Here is a 24,265-nt window from a genome sequence, read left to right on the forward strand (position 1 = left end):
CGCGCACAGACACACACACAGAGAGAGCGGAGATTGCGCGTCTCTGGCAGGAAGTAAGCCTGCCGGGCCTTTGTGCAGCACCCGCCGTCGCTCACACAATGAGCCTCCCTCTCTGGGAAGAACCGCTGCCTCTCGCCGCCGCCATGTTGGGTCCTGGCCGGCTCCATGTGCACCGGGGGGGGGGGTAGAGGCGGGAAGAGTAAAGAGGAGAAAGAGGGTCGCTCGTAGTTCGGCCGCCACCGAGCCTTAAATGCCTCACTTCGGGCGTGAAGCAAGGAGAGGGTGGGGGGTGGATTGGGAGGGGAGCTAAGTCCCCGGCTCCAACGGCCCCAAAATGCGTCCCGTTCGGGGCGGAAAAAAGAACAAAGGGAGAAGGCCGCGCCGCCTCCCCTAGGCCGCGGAAACAATTGGCGGGGTAAGCCGGCAGGGCCCCGAAGGCAGGCACGGCGATATACGTCTACGCCTCCCGCCCGGCCCCACAAGGTAGGATAGCGGCATCGGCTGGTGGGGGGGGGGAGATGGGGGGATTTGCGCCTCCGCACCTTTTTCTTCTCCAGGTTGCGCAACTTCTTGTCAATGACGCCCAGAATCTGCTTCATGGCCTCGGTCTGCACTGAACTCGTGCTGCCGCCCGGAGCCGACGCCGCTTGGGATGGAGCCGCCCCAGCAGTTACAGTTGCCGCGGCTGCCGTTGCCGGAGGCGCCGCCGCCTCGTTTCCCGTTTTGCCGCCGCTGCTGTTGCTGCCGCTGCTCGCCATCGCGCTGCTGGTGGCCGAGGGCATCGCTTAACTGAGGAGAGAAGAGCGCGGCGTTACGGGATTCGAAGGGGAGGGAGGGGGAGAGAGAGCGCGAGAGCCAGCCGAAGGGAAGGGGGCGAACTGACGGGGCGCCAGAGGGGACACGGCGCGCGAGGGGAGGGGAGAAAGGGAACGCCTCCTGCCGGGAATCCTTTTATTCTGTTTTTTTTTTATCTCCCCACCCTCTTTTCTCGAACGCGCGAATCAGACCGCACCTGTCGGCGCGCGCCCAGCGATTCTAAGGCAACCTGACTTGTAAGGTCCGTCAGCGGAAGGGAGGGAAAAAAAGAAAGGCAGCCCTTCGCGCGGGCGCGTGCTCGGCACCGCCCACGTGACCGGTGGCCTACCCGCAGCGCCGTTCTCCCATCCTCCCGCCCAACAGTCTTTGAGGAGCCACCCCTCCTTTATCTCAATCCTTTCTCCGACAGCGCCCGCCCCCCCCCACGCACTCCCGTCCGTCCGTCCCCCCTTTCACTCCTCACTCCCGCTTCCTCACCGTGTGTTTGGTGCGCGCGCACGTGTGTGAGAGAATGGAAAGGAGTATCCCTAGGGCGCGCGGGAGGGCAATAAGGGGACGGCCCAATGTGTGTGTCTGTGCGCGCGGGGGGGAGGGGGACGAGCGCCTCTGCCCACTCCAGCCCCGTCACTTGCACCGTTCCTCCTTGTTACCTCTGCGCCGAGATACGGAGGGGAAAGAGAAAGAGGAGGGAGGGAAGGCGAAGAGCGCACGCGCACGCGAGGGGCGGGGCGGAGCAAAAAAGGGGGCGAGCGACAGGGCGGAGGGAGGGAGCGGGGTCCTCATCCGTTAGGGCTGCCTCCGCAGAGCGCCTGATCGGCAAGCGGGTAAAGCAGCTCACGCCCGTCTCCCGAGTGTGCCTTCGCGAGAGCCTGAATATTATGACGCCGGTCTTTCAGGCGCAAGGCCACCTAAGCGGAGGAGCACAATGGTGAGGCGGAGATAGACGCTTGCCCTCGCCTTGAAAGGCCGCGGGGCGGAGTTCCCGGCCGGGCTGGGCGGCGAATCTGCTCTCTTTTTTTGGCGTGGTACGTCCGAGCCCTTAGATGGCGGGGAGGCGGGCCTCTCTGAAAGCGCTGCTTTCCCTCGTGAAGGGGAATCTCCAGGTTTAGACACGCGTCATTAAAAATCAATAAGATGCTGATTTCTGTCACTTTGGCTGGGCAGCAGCTGCTCACCAGGTATTTACTTGGCGACTGTTTTGCAAGGGTTTTTGTGGGTTGCTTCTTGGAAAGCGACTAAGCCTCCGTGGTCTTCTGGGCAACAATATGGCACCCATTTCGGAACAGTAATTAAGTGTACTGGGAGATCTGTAGCGGTGTTGAATTTTCAACATAGGTACGGTCATGGTAACTGGACTTAAATTTATGTAACCTGGGTAAGTGGCTGCCTTAGTAAAACCCTTATTTATAGGGTTGTTGTTGGGGTTTTTCCCCAAAAACATTGCTCTGGACTTTGGAGAAGGGATGGTTAACGTATTAGTAAAACCAGCATGATTTAGGTCGGAGGTGGGGTGGGGTGATGATGCTACCAGGCGGAGGTGCCTATTCAAGGTTTCAAATTCTGAATATTTGGGAGCTGGTACACATGTTTTTGGTAAATGATGAAATAAATAAATCATATTGCAGGGAAATTATCTAAAGTGATGGTGAATAATCATTTGTTTTACAAAAGGCTTTATAGAAGTATTCTTTTTGGTGGCCTGTTGCAACTAGGTGTAGTCACCAAATCCATAGAGAAGGGCCCAAAAGTTTTTCCCAAGAAGTTGTGTTCAGGTCAAGTAGTTAAAAAAATGAATAAAAATATGCCTTCTAGGCAGGAAAATGACCAGGATTTTTAAGTCATGTGCAGTGAAGGAACTGCACCCATACTGTGATAACACACCCTGCTATTCAGGTTGCAGCCTGCACAGGCAAACACAATAGCTGTGTTTCCCTAGAGTTGCTTTGACATCCCTTGATCTTAAATAATAAGTCCATTGAGAAAGCAAGAAATAGGTTTGATACACTGGCAGGTCAGGAGAGCTCTGACTAAATATCTGCTACTCTTGGGCCAGCCACAAAATACTGTATACTGTATTCCACCTCTCAAACTTAAAACTGTAGCAACACCCATTTGAGAGAACTTGCTGGTTCTTTATCCACGTCAGGGCACCATTGTTCCAAACATCGTGAATGCAAGTTTGCAAACGTACAGGTTGTTTTGTTCTTCTACTTTTTAATTGTAAATTACATAGATATCTTTTCTGCAGTTGTGAAGCAGTTCTACAGTGATGTTCCAAGAGCTGTGACAAGTATAGAAGCAAGGGAAGAAGAGAGTTGAAACTGTAGAAAGCAGCTGTTTGCAAGGAAGCAATGCTTTAAAGATTTTGTGAGACAACTCAAATACAAAAAAATGCAGGGTGCAATAGTCTGCCTTCCTCACAATCAAAAGTTATTTCTAACAATTGCAGTAGATGGGCTTTTATGTGTGTGTTCAAGCAATGTGTGCTAACTATGCAAATTTTGAACTAACAAGACTCTTGGAACAGGCCTCTCCTCCATTTACATTAGAAGGTACAGTACATAGTTGAAACCAGACATCCTCAGCATGTACTCTTCTCAAATACCATATACTTAAATTAAAAGTATGTAATGTGCTCTGAGGGCATTGGAATTAGGTAAGATTCCTAAAATCTTGTCAGGCTTTAGGAGTCAAGAAATATTTCCACATTTTCCCATTATGAGGCAAGCAAGCAGTTTCTCCAGATTTCGCTTGGATCATATACATTTGATTAAGATTTTTTAAAAAACAACAACAACCCAGAAATGTATATTAAACCCCCAGTTTTTTTAGTCAAAGATTTATTAGCCATGATTGCAAGGAAGGCATCACATTTGAAAGCATGTTTCACAGAGCATTGGGCCAGGGGGGCTATTGCCCTGGATGCACATTTTTGAGGGGGCGCAATCATGTGCCCCCATGACAGGCACAGAGCCCTAGCAGCTGAGGCGCGTCTAGTAAGCATGTGGATGGAGGCAGCAGTTGAGGAGCCTGTTGGAGGCAGGCTCCATCCACCCTCTGCATGCGCCCCCCCCCCCGTGCACCCAAGAAAAACTGCCCAGTCCACCAGAGGGGTGCAACACTTGCCTGGCCCCAGGTGTCAGCAACCCACACTATGCCACTGCATTGGGCTGAATACAGTGTGCAGAAATCTCATTGGGGATGTTCCTGTAGGGGGCATGATTGCACAAGTATGTAAGTCAGGTGGCCAGACCTTTTTCACTGTAACACCTGTAGCTGCTTATTCCACAGTGTGTTGTGTGAAACCAGTGCTTAGGCCAGAAATAGTCCTAGAGTGTCCTAAAGAGTACAGTTTCCCCAGATACTGCTATGTGATTTGGGATGACTCAAAGCTTATGATGAGGTGCAGAGGTTTATAAGCCTTAAACACCTATAGCAAAACAGTTCTAACCCTGGCTGGAGTCAGTGGAGCTTGAGTGGGGATTAGGTTTATTTTGTCTTTTTTGGTATACCAGGTCTAGGTTGGTCTAGCTGCTGTAGCAGAATCCCCACAAAACCAGTACTGGTAGTGCTTTACACTGGTGGAAAAGCAGCACCATTCTAGCCACCTGTCATCAACTATACCCGGTGCTCAAAAGAATTAGGAAAGTAAAGCTTGAAGAAGCTTATAGTTGTCCCTTTTAGGCAGAATAGCTATGTTAAAAAGGTAAACTTTCCACAAAGTGTTAGTTATGTGTGCTAGCTATATCACTGTCAATATCTGTCAACTTATGAAAGAACAGTTCGGAGATAAATTGGCCAAATTGGCCTTACTGTCCATCAGATCAGTTATTTTCTTTCCGATGGGGTTTTAAGGAGTAAGCTTTGAGGCCTTGATTTGGGGCGTGGCAGATGAGTTTGGTTTAAAGTTATACTCTGCATGAACAGAAGATACAACTGGAGAAATGGCTAGTTTTAGGGTGCTTTGGGGGAGGAGATTTTACCAAGTTAATGGAATAGCACCTGGAAGGTGAAGCTACTTATATCTGTTTCTGCATACATGAGAGAAGATGAATTTAAAACATTATACTCCAGTGAGGTTGTACCTGGCATGCCTGTCAATGTCTCCTGGCTGTTAGAGGGCTTGTGGTCAATGGGGAGTACCCACAAGTAGTGAGATTGTGGATGATGTACTCAAGGAAATAAATGTAACTTGGGAAATAGTTCTTAAAACACCAAAATTAATGTTGCTTCAACTGTCTGAGTTACATTGGGAAACATAGTACCCTATTTTAGGACTTAAATAAATTTGTTAGCTGCTGCCAGTCTTGTGAGCAATAGGACTCTATGGATCTCTGGTACAATAAACTTTGCAAAATGGCATTGCAGAAGAATTTAGGGATCAAATCTGCATCATCAACAAACAAACAAAACAGGCCCTTTTGGGGGTGGGGGGGTCAGAATGGAGTAGTTTTATTTTTCATAAAGACTTGACACTACAAGGACACCTCCAGCCCAATTTGCAACAATTTAGAAAGACAATTAATTATACAAGTGTCTTTGAAATTATAATTAGTTAATGTTGCTCATGATGCTTTAAGTCCCTCAGTTTGATAAACGTGGTTACAGTGATTGTCTTCTATTTTACAGCCATAGTGATAGAGAATAATATGTTAGTTCATGCCATTGTAGCATTGGGCCTTTTCAGAGTTTTAATTTTATTTGTTGTTTTTGTTTCATACATGCAAATAACTGTAGCTCTCAATAAATACATTAAATAAAAGAAACATGACTTGGGACTGAGTTAAGCTGTTTATGTAGCTGTTCAAGATTTGGCCACTTCAAATCAATGAAATGAAAACTAGGAACCAACTTCAGCCTTATATAGTATCCGACCGTGAGATTAAGCTTCCTAGTTCCTTGATTACTTTACCATGTGTGCCTCTATATCTTTCTCAATGGATTGCCCTTGAATATTTTATTGCTTTTGCTTGCTGGTGCATTAATGTTTTAACATACAGGGCCTAATTATAATTCTTATTTACAAAACTGTCAAGCTTTTAATCCTCAGAGGATGAAACTTGAATGTAATTTTATTATGAAAACTTAGTTAAGATGACCTTTAAAACCCCAAACGGCCTCGGTCCTGTATACCTGAAGGAGCGTCTCCACCCCCATCGTTCAGCCCGGACACTGAGATCCAGCGCTGAGGGCCTTCTGACAGTTCCCTCACTGTGAGAAGCAAAGCTACAGGGAACCAGGCAGAGGGCCTTCTCGGTAGTGGCACCCTCCCATCAGAGGTCAGAGAGATAAACAACTACCTGACATTTAGAAAATACCTAAAGGCAGCCCTGTTTAGGGAAGTTTATAATCTATGATATTTTAATGTATTTTAATGTGTGTTGGAAGCCGCCCAGAGTGGCGGGGGGGGCGGCCAGATGGGTGGGGTATAAATATTATTATTATTATTAATATTATTATTATTTATTTATTTTGGACATGCTAAGAATTTGCTGCTGTTCTCAGGAACACACCTTTCCAGACCATTCTATTATTGTTTTATTCCAACAGAAATTGCACTTTTTATTATTCCAAGCAATTTTTTTATTCCAGACATTTAATTATTCACATTCCGGATGGCCAAACATTACAAATTATCTTAACAAGGAAGGGTTTTTTTAGTTTTAAAATGCTTTATTTAAAAGTTTTGTTGCCACATTTCTCGAAAGAAAAGGCAAGCTACTTACTGCAAAAACCTAATACGGTATTACAAGGATTTGCCCTGGATACCAGTTCTTGGATCCATTTTTACACATGCAATCTACACCAAAGTGTTGTGATAATGGTGTATTTGAGGTGCAAGCAATTCATACCTTTGACAGTGATTGTGTCAAGTGGGAAAGTAACCTGTGATGAATGAAAAGACATGTAGTTGGCACACTTGCCAGCACCTTCCTTGCAGTATCAGCTTAAAATGCCACCAACTTTCCCATTGTAACAAAATAATTAATGTTGACATGTGTAAATCCTTGTGCACTCAGATGAGAACATAACACATTGAAGTCTAGGTCTTGTGCCTTTGTTTATACTGACTTGCTTATCTTACACCCGCTTACACATTTACATTTGTCAACCTCACATAGCCTCTTCCACATGACAAAGTTTCATCAGAAACAGAAAAATTAACCACTTTTACTAAATTAGCTGTAATACCGATATATAGTGAAGTTGAAACGGGTACATCAGATAAAATGGCCCAGTTAAAATGTGATAATCTTGAGCGCACACATTTTCACATAAATAAAGGAATATTACATCTTTGTGAATACTTTTTTGAATGACAGCATGATGGTGTCCAGTGTAACCCAGCAATTGCACAAAATCATGGCAATTGGAATCCCAGTGTTCCTTCTGGTGTGACTAGAGGAGAGGCCTTGCTCAAACATGCACTGGGTGACCCTCGGCTAGTCACTGGCTCCTAGCTTAATCTACTTCACAGGGTTGTTGTGAAGATAAATATTGAGGAAAGGGGAGGGAATCATGAATGTCACTTTGAGCTCTGGAGAAAAGGTGGGATAGAAATGTAATAAATAAGAAATATATCCCCCTGGAGCTGTTAAAGGTCCATTTTTACAAGAAAAATTAGCCCAGACTTGACCCAATAAGCAAGTAAATTTTATGCCATGTACTAATAAATGTACAGCAATGTGGAAGCTGAGTGCTGGTTTAGTTACTAAGTTCTTTTGAATGTTTGTATGACAAGGCACCAACTTGGCAACTGTTTACAAAATGTTACCGGTAGTGTACCAAATAGGTTTCTCATTCCATCTTTTGGACTACCTTGGGACTGATATGTGTGAATTAAAAAGCCTTCCTACCGCCAATAGCTCTAGAAAGATTTCCATTCTTTTCCATTTCTAAAGGCAGGCCAGCTGTGTGGGAGAGAATTTTAGAGGTCAGCCATTGAAGCACATGAATAAATGTAATAATTTAGCTCATTGCTATGAAATGGCAGCTAGGAATGTCCTAACGTTCACACATGCACAGTGATGATAGGAAGGGAAAAAGTCCATAATCCACCAGACACAGTAGCTTGTCAGTTAATTCATACCTTTTCCATGCACACCAACTACCAGTAGCTGTTGAGCTTATAAATTATTACATTTTAGAAATGAGAATTTTGCTGCAAAGTTTCAAAATGCGAACATGATGCTTTACGTCTTTTGTAAGTCTATATTGTGTCATGAAAACAACTTTGAATTTCTCTTCCCAGAGTATGAATAAGTGTAACCAAAGCATAAAGCTCTGGTTCCCATTGAAGCCAAGGATTCTTAGCATATATAATTTGTTCTATGGCCACATTAACCACATGCCGGGCCAAGACTATACACAGAAGAAGTCTAGTCTTTGCAAAAGTGGAGGCAATTCACAAAGACTTCAGAGAGCAATAAAACAACACAAAGTTTGTAGCTTTTAAACTGTTAACTGTTTTATTCAATGGTTTGAAAAGATTTGTAGAATGAAGAAATGCTCTCACAGACAAACGCAAGAGATGTGCCAGCTATTAATCATCCCTAAAACAATAAGGGCATTTGTTATTACTGTCTACTGCCTGTTCTCAGCTTTAATCTGTCTTTTGAGTTTGATGCTGCCAGATTTTCAGAAGTGGGTCACCCAGTTCTCTCTGGACCTTGTTTTTCTGCTGAGCAGTTAAAATTAGCATTTTCTATTATGCTGCTGGAGATTTTGGAAAGATATTGAGAGTGAACTTAGTCACATTTTCCTGAACTCCCCCCACCCCACCCCAATTTCTGGTAATGAAAAAAAATCCAGTTAATAGATAGGGATAAGAAAATCCTAGTGTACTTAAAGAAATGCCTTGTATGACCAGTAGGGATAGAGGAGAAATTCAATTCAATTTGCATTTAAAGGTGAACCTACTTAATTTGCCATTTCCAAACAATACAAGTAATGAAACGCAGCGTAGCTCATAAACCAGATGGATCACTCAGCAGCTCACCTCATTCTTGATACAGTTCTGTGCTCAGCTGACATTTACAGCTTTTGTAAGTAGCACTAGTTTTGGGGGGTGCACATGACATCACATTTGGCCAAAGAGGGAACTCTGAAGTCTGTCTTAGCAGCACCAAAATCTGACAGTTCTGCAGCAAATGAAATTGACAAACGCAACATGGTGGAAACCAAAGGCATCAAAAACTCCTCCAGAACTATCAAACAATTAGGTCTTACAAAGGATTGGCAGAATGCCCTTAAGCCTCTTGAATTGTTCTTTAAAGATCTTCCAGCAAAAGTAGATGACATTTCCAAAATGGCGGGTGAAGCCTTGGGATGTGATCTCCATACCAAAAAACCACATGCAGACAGGTTAGCTGGTTGGGCTGGAAGCTTAACAGGATCACAGTCACAGACAGGATCAGAGTCTTAAGAGGGTTCCTGTGCAACATTGCGACCCCTCCCTTCACATCCTATCTTTCCCCGCACTATTAAATGTGTGGCACCTCCCTTTGTGGAGCCCGTGCTGTTGGTCTGGAATAATATGGACTCATAAGCTAGCTCCTCAGAGACTATCCTAACTTTAGGCATTCTGACAAGTATAAGCAATTGGTGGATCGTGGGCAAAAGGGACGAGGATTTCTCTGATGGGGCAAGCCCATTTCCCCTTTAAAACTATGGCAGCTCCTTTCTGGGATAAGGGTTAATTGGGTTCCAATATTTCAAACAACTTCTTGTGCACAGTCAGTTTATAGATCTGAGCAGCTGCCACACCCATTAACTGTTTACAAAAAAAAAACACCTGTGCAAACAGGGCTCTAAGGGGCAGAAGGGTTTTATCTATCTTTTACAAACACTTAAAACGTAAAGGTAAAGGGACCCCTGACCATTAGGTCCAGGCGTGACCGACTCTGGGGTTGCGCGCTCATCTCGCATTATTGGCGGAGGGAGCCGGCGTACAGCTTCCAGGTCATGTGGCCAGCATGACAAAGCCGCTTCTGGCAAACCAGAGCAGCACATGGAAACGCCGTTTACCTTCCCGCTGTAGCGGTTCCTATTTATCTACTTGCATTCTGACGTGTTTTCGAACTGCTAGGTTGGCAGGAGCTGGGACCAAGCAACGGGAGCTCACCCCGTCACAGGGATTCGAACCGCCAACCTTCTGATCAGCAAGCCCTAGACTCTGTGGTTTAACCCACAGCGCCACCTGGGTCCCTCATACCTTCCCACTGTAGCGATACCTATTTATCTACTTGCACTTTGACGTGCTTTCGAACTGCTAGATTGCCAGGAGCTGGGACTGAGCAATGGGAGCTCACCCCGTCGGGGGATTCGAACCGCTGACCTTCTGATCGGCAAGCCCTAGGCTCTGTGGTTTAACCGACAACGCCACCCGCTTACTAGATCTTAAATGTGGAGCAGGGTGCTCTGCAAGCAAAGCTTGGGAAAAAGACCTCAGCACTTTATTCAGTGATGCTGATTGGGATCGTCCATGGAGCAGCTCTCATCTTAAAGCAATGTCAGCTCTTACATGGGAGGGTGTGTCGTAACTGATTTATTGTCGGCACTTACCGGTAACTGCAGTCAGGCTCAGCTGTTTCCATCGTTCACTTCCACCAAAATGCTGATGAGTTGTGAAACTCGTGGGTCATATTTGCACCTTCAGTGAGAGTGTGAAAAGGTGAGGGGCTTCTGGCTTAACCTGCCCAATCACATAAAAACGTTTATCAACCAAACAAATGTCCCCAAATAGGCTCTAGCTCTCCTTTCCATCTTCCTTAAAAAGTGGTACATCAGACTTGGCAACTAGCAGGAACAGAGAAAGGCATGGGGTTGAGGAATCAAAACTGATAAATCTATGGCAGTCTGATATTATTTTTTGTTAATAACGATAAACCAACCGAAAGGGTACAGCACCAAGCCTTTCTCGTTTTGGTCTGACATCTGGCCTAAATCTCATTTCTCTAGTAACCCAACTGTAATAGGGGTGCCTTAAAACTTTGCCTCCACCCCCCACCCTTATTGTAAAGAATGACACAATTGTTATATTTATTGATAATGATATATTTTTAAAAAATAATAAATATTCTAGAACACAGCTATACTTCAAAATTGACACCTCTCTAAACTTCACAACCCAATTCTGCAACCAAACATTTACAAAGATGTATATATTAGAGGGAGATGTGCCCAATAATGAATATTGATTAAAATAACATACAAAAATGCATTATATTAGGGGAAATTGCTTGCAAAAATGTGTACATTATTCAAAGTTGCATAGTGAAATGTGTTTATTAGAATTTTACACTAAAATGCAAATTACATTTTAAGAGTTGTTTTTTAAAACACAAATAAATGCAGAATGTGGAGAACTGAATTTACGATTGGAAAAATGAGAAACTGACAGAACAAGAATTGACAGATCTGTCCATCAGTAATGGCCGGTGACGGGAACGAGCATAATTCTAAACCTAGACATCATTAGTTGGCATAAGTAAACGGTTCTTACATTGCACTATGTTACTGCTTTTGTTCTAAAACCATGCACATTCACACACAGCCTGCACTTCCTGTGGCAACCAAGCTCTGTTTAGCTGCCCTTGTAGTAAATAAATCGAAGGAATTAAAAAGTAATTTCACCCCAAAGCAATCAACTCAATTGCTTGTATCCGGTTTAATTTAAATAGGAAGAAACAGACAATGTATTCTGCCTATCTGCCACTAGAGGGTGAGAGATCTGTGAGGAAAAGAATTGAACATTACTGTATAACCTATTCAAAGGCTAATGAATTTTCATTTCAGGAGAAATATTGGCCCATGACCTTGAGAACTGTTAAAGACAGCTGCTGGCAGCTAAGCTTCAGAATATTCAGCAACAATATAGTGCAGCTTTCATCCGTTTGCAAGCTGACTTTTAGTTTTCGAGTTATTTTAGTACAGGCATCCCCAAACTGCGGCCCTCCAGATTTTTCGCCTACAACTCCCATGATCCCTAGCTAACAGAACCAGTGGTCAGGGATGGTGGGAATTGTAGTCCAAAACATCTGAAGGGCCAAAGTTTGGGGATGCCTGTTTTAGTATGAATGATAGGTAGAGCCAGACAAATTTTCCTCTTCCTAGCTACATACAATATTTCTGTAAGCTTTTAGCTCCCAAGTGTTTGCTTAACATTCATAATGTTTGCTTGGAATCAATCGCGTTATTATCTTGTGTCTAGTTCCAAAGTTCAGTGAAGAATATTTGGACGTCATTTACATAATTTTATACTAAGTTTCCAGTTCTTGTATCCTGGACAATTTGACTTCAGTTATGTTTGGAGATTGAAAATACGCTGCATATGTAGCATGTGGCTTTTCTTTAATCTCTTAGAAACATTGAAACAGGAACTCCAGCTAAGGAATCTTGTGTAAAATTCCACAAGTGTTTAGGCTACTGTGTGGAAGTGATCAATTTAAAGCCAAGATGAGGGGACTTCAGTCTACTTTGAAAGCACTCCAGCTATGATCATCCAATGCATTTTTTAATTCACAAAGGAATAATGCCTATTCAGGGTTTCCTTAGCCAGTTAAGGGATAACCACTGTGTGCTAAGACATCCTGATTAAGCACAATGAAATATCTTGCTATATCTGATCAAGATCCATCTCATCCAGCATAGGAAGCTGCCTTACGCTGAGACTTCAATACAGTCCCAGTATTGTCCCCTCTGGCTGGTAGCAGTGCTGTAGGTATTCAGACAGAGGCTACGTGGGGGTGATAATGAGAGTATCTAGAACCGCCTCCTTGCCACTCATCTGTTCTACCAATGAGCTACCGTTCTTCCCCAAGGCATACTTTGCAGGAATCCTAGCAACAAGCAGGTGCTAAATGGTCCATGGCTGCTGGGTTTAAAGTGTCATATCCTTAATGTCCTAACTCTGCACTTAGCACAGTGTATTTGCCGTTTAATTCAATAATTTTCAATGACGGCCTTGTTGAAAATGGCCTTTGATTCCAGATAGGCCTTGTGTTAAATAATGAGGGACACTAAGTAAATGTAAACAACTTGTTTTGTGCCACCATATTGTCTTTCCTCTTTGAAATGCTATAATCAGCTTAGTGAAAGCAGCTGGTAGCACTGTGCCTCATTAATGAAATGAGCAGGGAGCTCATTTATTCTCCAGCTAAATCCATGTTTTTTTCTAGTGGCCTCCAGGTGGCACCAGTGCTTAAATGATAAAATCAGGCGTTGACCTTCAGAAAACATGGCATCTTTGTTTTGAGGTTCTCTGTGTCGCAATTGGATGTGGCTTGTGACCAAGCGACAACTTTCACACAAATAAAACTTTGTCCAGATCACGGGAGGCGGCTCCTCCTCACATCTGGCTCACAGATCAGCTTGTTTCTAAAAATACATTGTGCGCTCAGTTTGATGTCCTGGGAGTGTGGTAACTCTGCAGCGTGCCGCTTTGAACATTTGCCTTATTAAGTGTTGCATCCAATTGGTGTCCCGCTGCTCTTTGATACATCTGAACCTTCCGATGTGTTAAGTCTAAGGCCATTCCCTCTACACACACCCCTCCCCCAAATTTGAATTGCAAGGAGCTATTTCAGTCAGATCGAGCTTCCGGAGTGCAATGTACAAGGCTAAATTCAAGGTTCTAAAATGCACAAAGTCAACTTGAGTCCCCTTTTCAAAAGGTCGTGTGAATTAGTCTCCATTTTTTATTCTGTCCGTCTGCAGATGGTTCAGATCTGCAAATAGTCAAGTGCTTCGTATCCAAGTTATTTGAAATCACAATGAAGTGGTTTTTAGAAAGCATGGACCATCTTAATGCCTTGATTTTGTTGCGTGTGGCAGCTTTTCTGGAAAAATAATTGTTTTCGTGTTGACCCTTTGCATTCTAGGATCCTACCTGCCTATTGTTCTAGGATCCAAGCTCAGTACATAACACCCTTGGAAACCGGTGTGGGCCTAAATGGGTAGGGCCCACTGCTGGAGAACCTATAGAACTGAACAATGCTCCTGCAGAACCACCTTCCAGAGCCATCCATCTAAATATGTGTGGAACCGTTGCAATGTTGTGCCTCCAATACCCAACTCAAGTATACCCTGGTCAAAGGTATCAAAAGTTGCTGAGTTTAAGGCCTAAATGCTGATAGAAATGGTTTTAAACAATCAATAACTGCCAAGCCACATACATTTTTTTTCCATGTCGTAGTACAGTCTGCATATGCCTGTTTTGCTGAAACACATTCTTACATCTCACTACACAAGTAGAGGTTGGGGTAATAGAACTCAATACCAAATGTGTCCAGTGCTTTTTTTTCTAAAACATGTTTTAGGGGTACTCTCATTTTCCTACTCATACTGAAATACTGCCCTTCAATGAGGCCAAATTTAGAGTCACCAAATGTTTAGGGGTATGCGTCCCCCCCAGAAAAAAGGCACTGAATGTGTCTATAGAATTAGGCCCCATCTACACTATACATTTAAAACAGTATCACACCGCTTTAAATGATAATGGCTGCACTTCTCCAAGTGGTTAAACAATCAGTCCCTCTCCCCTGGGAACTCTGGGAACTGTATATTTGTAGGAGAAGTAGGGATCTCCTAACAGCAGACATAGGCAAACCTGGCCCTCCAGATGTTTTGGGACTACAACTCCCATCATCCCTAGCTAACAGGACCAGTGGTCAGGGATGATGGGAGTTGTAGTCAAGCCAAGTTTACCTATGCCTGCCTAACAGCTCTCAGCAGCCTTAATTAACTACAATCCCCATACTTATTTAAGGGAAATCATGAGTGAAGTGGTACAATACCAGTTTAAATGCAGAGTACAGATGGGGTTTTAGTTTGTCCAGCTTCCGTTTTGTCGCTGCAAGGGGAGAAAGTGCCCTCTTCTCTGTTCAGAACAACAACATGAAAACTGCTTTTTTGGATCCCACTTCAGTTGGTATCGTTTTAGAAACTCCTCTTTTCATGGTAAGTGTTTGTGTGTTGAGAGTGATAATGACAGGAGGGTTGGAAGAAATGCCACTCCCAGTCTGACCACACAGTCTCTTCCTTTCCTTAGCTGTTTTCTTATCCTCACTGTTGGGGTGGCAGGATGTATGGGAGGAGGGATAGCTGTTGTCTCATTATCATGGTGCGGCAGATAATAAACATGCTGACACCATGTGGATGCCTTTCACAAAAGCTGTCCTTCAGTCAGTTAGCAATTCCTGTGCCATGTGCATGACTGCAAGCAGGACTGTGCTTGTCTTCTGTCTTTCTACACATGTGGGACTGAATGTGAGAGACGGCACAGAAACTAGTAAGGAATTCGTAGAATCTCATCTGTTTTATTTAATCACTATGTTTAATCAACACAGACGAGGGAGATCGTTTTGAAATTGTGCATTTGGTGTTTGCAAATACTGTAGCTAAAGTATTTGGAGATGTCTCCTTGTGTGTCCTACATGGCCATCTCTTCCCATGCCAAACCACCTGAAAAGTTCGTGCTTTCATAGAATTATAGAACTGGAAGGGACCCTGGGGGTCATCTAGTCCAACCCCTTGCAATGCAGGAATCTTGCCCACAGCCATCTCTGAGTGGGCTCGAACCACCGACCTTCTGGTTAAGAGCCAAACACACTGACCCACTGTGCCACCTGAGGGTCTTCCCAGAGGATTTGGAATTTAAGACATGCAAAAAAGCTGGAACCCAGCTGTTTTAATTTCAAAGACATGAAGATGAAGGAGCAACACAGATCAAAAGGAAAAAAATATGTATGGCGAGATCAACCTCTTCATCCATCACTGATCTTTAGTGTCATCTATTGCATTTATTTATTGCAGGGGAAATCAACCTGGTACCCTTTGGATCTTGAACTCCAATCCCCATCAAGTCCAGCAACATCTATAGGTCACCCAGTTGTTCACTGCCGGGTTTATTGTATTTATATTTCAGCTTTCTCCCACTGAGTCCAAGGCAGTGTATCCTGGGTTCCCAGGAAGTTTTCCACCCAGGCACACTAAGCAGGCTTGAACTGCTTGGCTTTTAGCAAGGTTGCTCTACTACGCCCAGGGCTTTTTTCATTCGGAACTCCCTAGAACTCAGTTCCATCACCTTTCAGGTGGGCATACGTAATTGTCGTCATAAGAGAACAAAGGAGGTGTTCATGGTGAATTCCAGCACCTCTTTTTCTAGAAAACAGCACGGATTGCGCCCTAGTGCTATGCTATCCTTTCTTTGGGGCTATCCTTTCTATGCCATAGAGAGAGATTTTCAGTGTTAAGCCAATAACAGACTTCGAATGGCTAATTTTGAAGGCCATATAACGTGCACCTATTTCCCTTTGAAATAAATAAATAAAATAAAAAATTGTCCAGTAGCACCTTAGAGACTGACTAAGTTTTTTCTGGGTATAAGCTTTCTTCTGCATGCTGGTATCTGAAGAAGTGTGCATGCACACGAAAGCTTATACCCAGAACAAACTTAGTTGGTCTCTAAGGTGCTACTGGCCTTTTTTTTCCCCCGACTGTGTCAGACCAACACGGCTACCTACCTGAATCTATTTCCCTTTGGAAATACTTGGCCCTCCTGAAACAGTGTATTGCCATTTCTTCTCTAAAGGCAAAAATTAGGTCCTTGCAAGGGATAAATTGCCTATGTAGCTTATAACAAGCCACAAAGCCTATGAAACAATTTTTGAGAGCCAAACTTTAGCCTTGACTATAAGAGCACTCATCTCCCCCCTGGCATGTTCAAACTACTCCAGTGTGGTATGCCTTGGGCGCAGTTTTCCCTTTCCTCTCTTTGATAGGAAAACACGGTATGCAATAGAATGGGGGGGGGATCAAGCTTTAGTAGTGATTTCAGTGACATGTAGTAGATTGGCAAGCATTTCTGATTCCTAATTTTTTCAACAATCAACAACAAAAAGAAATACAGTGGTACCTCGGTTTAAGTACACAATTGGTTCTGGAAGTCTGTACTTAACTTGAAGTGAACTTTCCCATTGAAAGTAATGGAAAGTGGATGAATCCGTTCCAGACAGGTCCGTGGAGTACTTAAACTGAAAGTACTCAAACTGAAGCGTACTTAAACCGAGGTATGACTGTACCTGCACACCCTTAATTCAGGCTACCAAAATGCAGAAAGTTTGGGTTAACAATGACAGGACTGTAAGCTCACTTATGGACTCATTGTTAAAATCGTGTTTATAGAAGACAATCTTACTCGGCTACAAGTGATCGCCAAAGAAGAAGAAGAAGCTGCTCAGTCCAGTTCTGGTATGGAAAAGAAATTCCCAGACTTAAAATGTGCTCAGGGGCACCTTGTTCTTCAATTCTAACCATATACCTTTTGCACCTGGCTCTGGTTGGTAGATCTTGGGTTTTCTAGCTTAAAACAAACTACACTCCCACCCTTGCGTGCCAGCTCTCACAGGTATGGTAAAGTCCCTGTGAGTTGACACATATGTATTAGTGGCACTGGAAACATGAAGGACATTCTGTTATATGTATCATATTCCTCCTTATTTTCCTCTTCTGGGGGGGGGGGGAATTCTAAAGGAACTTCTTGACAACATTTCATTCCTGAATGGTAGTGATAAAAACATTCATTTGATACCTGGGAGAGATTTAACTCACAAGGTTGCTGTGTGTGCCCTTGCAACCCAAAGGTTTGGGTGTAAATTTCTCTTGCACAATACATCGCATTGTGCAGGGAGACATTTACAATAAACTGCAGTGCTGTCCCTTTCACAGGACATATGAAGCTGTGTATAAAATGGTGTTTGTTTCCCATGTTTGTGACAACAAATGGCGTTTAATAAAACCTGACATTTCTCTTATAGAACAGAATGAAAAGCCCAAAGAGATGTGGCCCTTATGTTGCTTGTCCTCTAGGCTCCTGCCATGATGGCTTTTATTATCTCTGTTTTCTAATAGCATCTATAATAAATTAGCAAAATTGCCACACCAGATATAACCATAAAGCACCATCAGTAATCAATATATGAATCTAAAAACTGCACTAGTGCAGCGTTTCTCAAAATATTTGAATGCAGCCCTCCTTCTGAAATTACGCAACCATTTGTGACAGCCACATGTACCCATGCGAAAATAGCAGTTTGTTCCACAGAGGCATGTGTGTGAAGATTCTCATACACAGTTGAATGCAGCCTCCTGGTGTTTGTGTGATGTGAACTAGAGTAGTAAAATGAGGAAACTTGTTAAACAGGACATATGATCCCTCTACCCTAAACCAAACATTGATTTTAAAAAATTAAAATAGAATAAGTATCCTCCTCCTTCCAAAATCAGATTTTGGTGATGGGCCAGGAGGGATAAAGTCATCCATATAAATCCAATGTGAACTAGTGACTGTCCTCTAAGTTTAGGCTGTGGAGGGAAGAGGGCAGAATGAGGAAAGTTCTTGGACTTAAGCTCAAAGAGAACGTGATACCTTGATCAAGAATCCCATATAACTTGTGGAGGCAGTACTGTGGATTCTACACACCCGCAAACTGACTAAAAAGGAATGGTGCTAGAGACAGCTCTGCATATCAAGATTAGCAATGGTGAGGAAGAGGCCTATAGCTTGGGAAGCTTCCTCTGACTATAGTGTAAGGGTAGGCAATATGGTGCCTTTGGCTAGTGGACTACAACATCTGTCAGCCCCAGCCAACATGGCCCATTGTAAGGGATGATGAGAATTGGTGTCCAGCAACATCTGGAGGGAGCCATGTTGATTGTCCCCGCTCTGGTGAGTGACCCAGATGGAGGCACGTATATGAGAAGCTCCGGCTAGCTTCAGGGTTAAACAGCAAATCCAAAGAGGGGATTAATACACTCATTTATCTAATGAAGGATTGGGCAGATGTCATTCAAGCTAAGCGAGGTGGGGTTAAAGAAATCCAATAAAGTAGTGGAAAGTTTTGAAAAACATTTCATTGTGAGGAGCAATGTGATTGATGGACAGGCACAATTTAATGCTAGTATGAAAAAAGAAAATGAACCTATGGATGATTTTATTACACCTCTATATGTCCTAGCAGCGTTGTGAATGTGGTATCCTCCGCAGTGAGATGATCAGAGACATAATTGTTGTGGGTGTCAGAAAACTCAAAGTGTCCAAAAAACTACAATTGGATACGAGACTTACCCTGGAAAAAGCATTCACCACTGTGAGGTAGCATGAGAGAGTGTAAAGAGGCAACCATTAGACCTTCATAAAAGGAGGAGCATTCCCCACCCCCACCCTCACACTGACAGTAGTCATACAGTGGAACCTCGGTTTACGAACACCTCGGTTTATGAATTTTCGGTTTACGAACGCCGCGGACCCATCTGGAACGGATTAATTCACTTTCCATTACTTTCAATGGGAAAGCTCGCTTCAGTTTATGAATGCTTCAATTTATGAACAGACTTCTGGAACTAATTACACCCATGCTTCGGGTTAAGTACGCTTCAGGTTGAGTACTTCACGGACCCGTCTGGAACGGATCAATCCACTTTCCATTACTTTCAATGGGAAAGTTCGCTTCAGTTTATGAACGCTTCAGTTTATGAACAGACTTCCGGAACCAATTGTGTTCATAAACCGAGGGACCACTGTACTCTGAAGACAAAGTCACAGCTACAGGGACAGCCCACCACACAAACCTCATGAAACAGGGAGAAAAAATTTCTATGGCAGGATTCTGCCTAGCAAAGGATTCTGTTTGGTAGTATTGCAAGAAAAAGGAACATTTTGTTAAAGTATGCTTTGCAGAAGTAGCACTGGGACAAGTCACTACTACCATCCAGCTGGCTTTCTGGGATCCTTGGCAGACAATCAAACAGGAAATATGAGAATGTGGTTGGCAGAAATCAAAATGGATGGGTAACAAGTACAATTCAAGCTTGACTCTGGGTGTCACAACTAACCTACTAGTGGTATTTAGACTACATTCAAAACACCAGGAGAATAGTGGGCAGCTTCAGAGTAGTCATGCACTGCAATGACAAAGAAGAAATCAGGAAAGTGATTTATGCAAATAGAAAGCCCTTGTTAGGATGCAGAATGGTATATGTCCAGCTTTTGCCAACAGGATGGAATACCAATAATGACTACCTCAGAAGATGGGCTTTCTGTTGTGTTTTAATAGCATACAGAACTATGATAGAAAGAGGCTGCGGATTTGCCAGATTCTTCCTGCAGCTCTTCATTCAGACTTCCCCCTTCCCATTGTCTCATCATGTCCTCTGGACCAGGCTTAATTGTAATCTCTTTGCTGCTAAAGTCTTTATTCACCTCTGAAGCAGGACGTTCTGGAAGAAAACATAATCATTATTTTTTAATTAAATCGCCGGATATTGCAACACAGGCATTCAGCTTTGCCCTAATTGACTCCTATTGGCCACTGTATCATCTCCTGAAATCATATCACTAGATAAAGTTTTCATACAGTCTATGCAAATGATGATCATCTTATAACATGGAGTTTGTGGTGATACAGCTGGATCCCACAGACTCAACTCAGGTATCACTCCAAAACATTGTGAAGAAATCACAACTATGGTTTGGGGAAATGTTCAAGTTTTCAAACCATAGTCAGTGATCAGCAAACAAGAATCAGAAACATGGACAGAAGTGGTTTTGCAAATTTTGGTTTCTGCTAGCTGTAGTTTGGCATGGTGTCTGAATTGCACCCCAGAACAGTTGGGAAGCTCAAAGCAAGGTTTGGCATGATGTCTGAACTGAGTCAGTAACCATATTCACTACCATGTACACATTGCTTAGAGATTGGTCAGAAGGAGCGACTGCTGATTTTTTTTGGGGGGGGGGGCAAAGAAAATGTAGGAGAAGCTCAAAGGCAGAAGGCAGCCTCTGTTTTTGTTCACTTTGTTGGAATTTCCTTCTATTGCGTTAAAGAAGAACAAACAGTTCATTTGTTTCAGAGGTGCTGCACATCTGTTTCTGTGTCTAATCACCGTTAATTATAAAGGACCACATCTCAGTAATATTCCCGGTCCCAGAACTATGGCGTGCTTGTTGCCTTTGCCTACAGTGTTTATTGCCAACTTTTGGCACAGCCTCATTTCATTATCAAATACAAAAAGGTAAAGCTTTTACTGGATCCTTGGCATGCACTACAAACTATCCAAGCTTAATACTAAAGCGGTGACTAATCAGGGAATTCCCGCGAGGAAGCTTTGTAATAACTCTTGCAAGGGTAACAAGGACAATTTCCATAGCCACAATGTTTTAAGCCAAACAAAATCCAAGCAGCTCTCATTTTTCCCCTTGCATGGCCACACACACACACACAGTAAGCAATGTCCTTCTAAAACAGAACGATTAGCGTGCAAAGTTTGCATTGCTTTATCATAGCGGGGCTAATAGCAAAATTCTATTAATTGCTGGACGGTGTTTTGTTTGGCAAATCCAGGAAGCAGTTTACATGGCTACGCAGTGGTCTGGTTCACAGTGCTTCTAAAATAGTATTATTGTAAGGGACTAATACTGATTAGGGACAGTTCCCCGGAGGAAGGAGGGCCTTTTGATGATTGAGTCATTTCCTTTCTCTGTTCTGCTTCAATGATACAGTTCTTCTCTCACCCCAGATACACACCCCTTCTGTCCAGAGAGTCCTCCAGCAGAGTGCTCAGAACTTCATGTCTTGGCCTGACGTAGAGATGCTTGCGTTCATGACTCCTGGAGCAAGCAATGCAGCAAATATCAGCTGACATACACCCACAAGACCACATATTCACATATGTGGGTTTCTATACCCTTGCTTTCAATCGATAGTTGTTTCCCTGTGTCCAGGGAAGGCTGGTCCATTGGGGCAAATGGGACACTGCTCCACCAACCTCGATCAGCCCTTAGCCAGCCCCCATCTTACTTAGAACCAGACCGAGGAGATAGCAGTGGCTGTCAGCTTTCTCCTCCTTAGTCTTCCCATTGTAGGGAAGAGGATGGGGACAAAACTAGAATTAGTTGACTCCGACTGTCATTGGGCTCCCTGATTTCTACCGTACCAGTCCCTATGGGCATAAGCCACAGCTGCCAATGTCCTTCATATTAAAAATAGACTGCTTTTTGTGGATTATGTACATTGATATCCTTTATCAAAGAGTGGATTGTAAATATTTAAATAAATATTAAATTTCTTCATTTAAAAAGCTACCATAAGCCCCCAAAACACAAGAGCAGTTCCGCTTTCAAAGACCCACAGAACTGATTATTCTAGAGCTCAGCAGTGCCAATTTGATCTGACAGTGTTACTACTATATTGGGGGAACAAACAGTTGGTTTGTTGAAATTTGCATTCCACGTTCATCGGAATGCTGGGAATACGTTCCACCTCTCTTGCATCCCAGTTTCTGCTCTTAACAGTCTACAGTGCATTCCATTTTGACTGGTCTGCTCCACTTCCGTGTGGGGAGGCTTTGCGGGCAGACCATGTGGCCTCCCAATCTCAGCAGGGGCTGTACTATTCCCCCGCGTCATTCGGGAGTCCCCGACTGCATCACGGCCCGGCCAGCCAATCCTGTTGGACGGGGGGCGTGGCTTCGGCTATTTGAATCCTGGGGGGAGCTCGAGTTGACTTGCATTGGCGGGGCTCCCCCTACTGGTGGTTGACCCTTCCTGGACTCCCTGCATGGCGGGCAGGAGTCAGATATAATAGTTGGTTCGGTCCAATGCCTAAGCCAATACCGCTCACATTCTGTAACCAATAAAGTTGTGGCCTAAATTTTGCCCATTAACCTAATATAATGTGTCAATGTGTCTTTTTCAACATAGGGGGGGAGGTCTTGTGGTCTTGACACACAAATGATATGTTACAGACGATATATTACATAGCCACATTACAGAAGGTATATAATCTGTATGCACCATGTCTAGGAATGTAGGGTTTGAAGAGACAAACTGCAGAAGGCCACTACCCTACCACACATTAGAAAGGGGGTTGGACTAGATGACCCTCATGGTCCCAACTCTACATTTCTATGATTCTATTATTCTAAATCCAAATGAAGCAAATTTAGTCTATCCACACATTGGCAGCTTAAATTCAGCAAGGCCATTCCCTTCTCGCCCCATGTGCTTCAAGTCATATTTACATGTTGCTGTAGACACCAGAAAGGGGCTGGGGTGACTTCACTCAATGTGCATTATCTGTTTTGTTTTGCCTTCACACGAAAGCTCATACCAATAACAAACTTAGTTGGTCTCTAAGGTGCTAATGGAAGGATTATTATTATTATTATTATTATTTTACTACAGCAGACCAACACGGCTACCTACCTGAGACTGGAGATGTTTATGGTGAGTTCTGGCACCTCTTTTTCTAGAAAAGGAGCACTGATTCCACAATTGTGGGATGCGGTTTTCAGCCTAAGAGACAGGCTCCATCCATTGTGGAACCATGCAGGCTCTAAAGACCTCTTGACTGTGGCCCTCAGCAGCTAATCTGGTGGTGAGCGTGGTCAAAGTAGGTGCCCTCCTCCTCTTAAACTGGCCCCCACAGGCACAAAGGCCCTCTACTCAGCTGCTCAAGAAATTATTGAACTTATAACCAGGAAGAGGGAGCACCATCATCAGGACAATGCCCACTTTAGCAATGGGGCTACTTTAAAAAGAAATTTGCCCCTGCCACCCAAACTCATGAGTTATGGGGACAGCAGAATAATTGGCTTGGGGGAATTGAACCAGGACCTCAAATGGAGGGCTAGCAGTCCCTGCTTTATAGGAAACGCCATACAAAGCACGTGTTGATTGTCATATGCCAATCCTAAAGCACATACACCCTTGGAAGCCAATTGTGGCTCCCCAATATGCATACCTGCTGCAGAAGAGATGCCAGGATCACAGCAATCTCCTACTGCAACAACCTTTGTCGAAGGGCTTATTTTATCAAGATGCTGCAGATCTTATGCCTATTATCCATTGCTTTGTGGTTTGTCACACATTTTCTAAATGGGCAATTTTGAAATGACATTTAAGGCCAGCAAGGAAAGGCTATCCCGTCTAAGCTAAGCTAAGCCTAGACATTTTAAAGTGCTTTCCCTCTGGAGGTGCAGTAATTGCTTTACGATTAGACAGGAAGCTGTATCAGCATTATTGCTCTAAAGGAGCCAGTGTTATCAAAAGACAACACTTCGGGGCCTGTCCTCACAGGAAGGGCATCGTGAGTAATCAACAGTGCTTTAAGCCAATTGGCTGCAAGACCCTTTATATGGCTGGCAGAGCGTTTAGTGGAAAACATCTGACTGCCATTATTTTGTAAAAATGCCCCGAGAATATAAATTTAATAAATAGCGCCACTAGCATGGATGTAAAAATGTGGGTTTTGTTCTTTAACTCAAATCATATGCACATAATAATTTGTACCCAAACGCAGGAACATTCGCTTCCACCTCTTAGTCAAGGCTTCTTCCCACCCCCCATGCTAAAATATATTACTATTTTTCTGAATATAAAAATTCACAAAGC

General features: G+C 43.6%; 1 protein-coding gene across 5 annotated transcripts in view; it reads right to left on the reverse strand.

Moving 5' to 3' along the window:
• The window catches only part of CAPRIN1 (cell cycle associated protein 1), a 35,884-nt gene extending 34,390 nt beyond the window's left edge, over positions 1-1,494 (reverse strand). For 3 of the 5 annotated variants that reach the window (XM_035116589.2, XM_035116596.2, XM_035116606.2), the window contains exons 1-2: positions 1,294-1,494; positions 543-789 (exon numbers count right to left, since the gene is read on the reverse strand). In XM_035116589.2, coding sequence (XP_034972480.2) covers positions 543-782 — 240 coding nt within the window. In that variant the 5' untranslated portion in view covers positions 783-789; positions 1,294-1,494. Of the gene's footprint in view, positions 1-542; positions 790-1,012; positions 1,136-1,293 lie in introns of those variants that run through there. The other 2 variants (XM_035116571.2, XM_035116580.2) reach the window with 2 other exon arrangements.
• Between the last annotated feature and the right edge of the window lie 22,771 nt (positions 1,495-24,265).

This window comes from Zootoca vivipara, chromosome 1, assembly GCF_963506605.1.
Source record: "Zootoca vivipara chromosome 1, rZooViv1.1, whole genome shotgun sequence".
Lineage (NCBI taxonomy): Eukaryota > Metazoa > Chordata > Lepidosauria > Squamata > Lacertidae > Zootoca > Zootoca vivipara.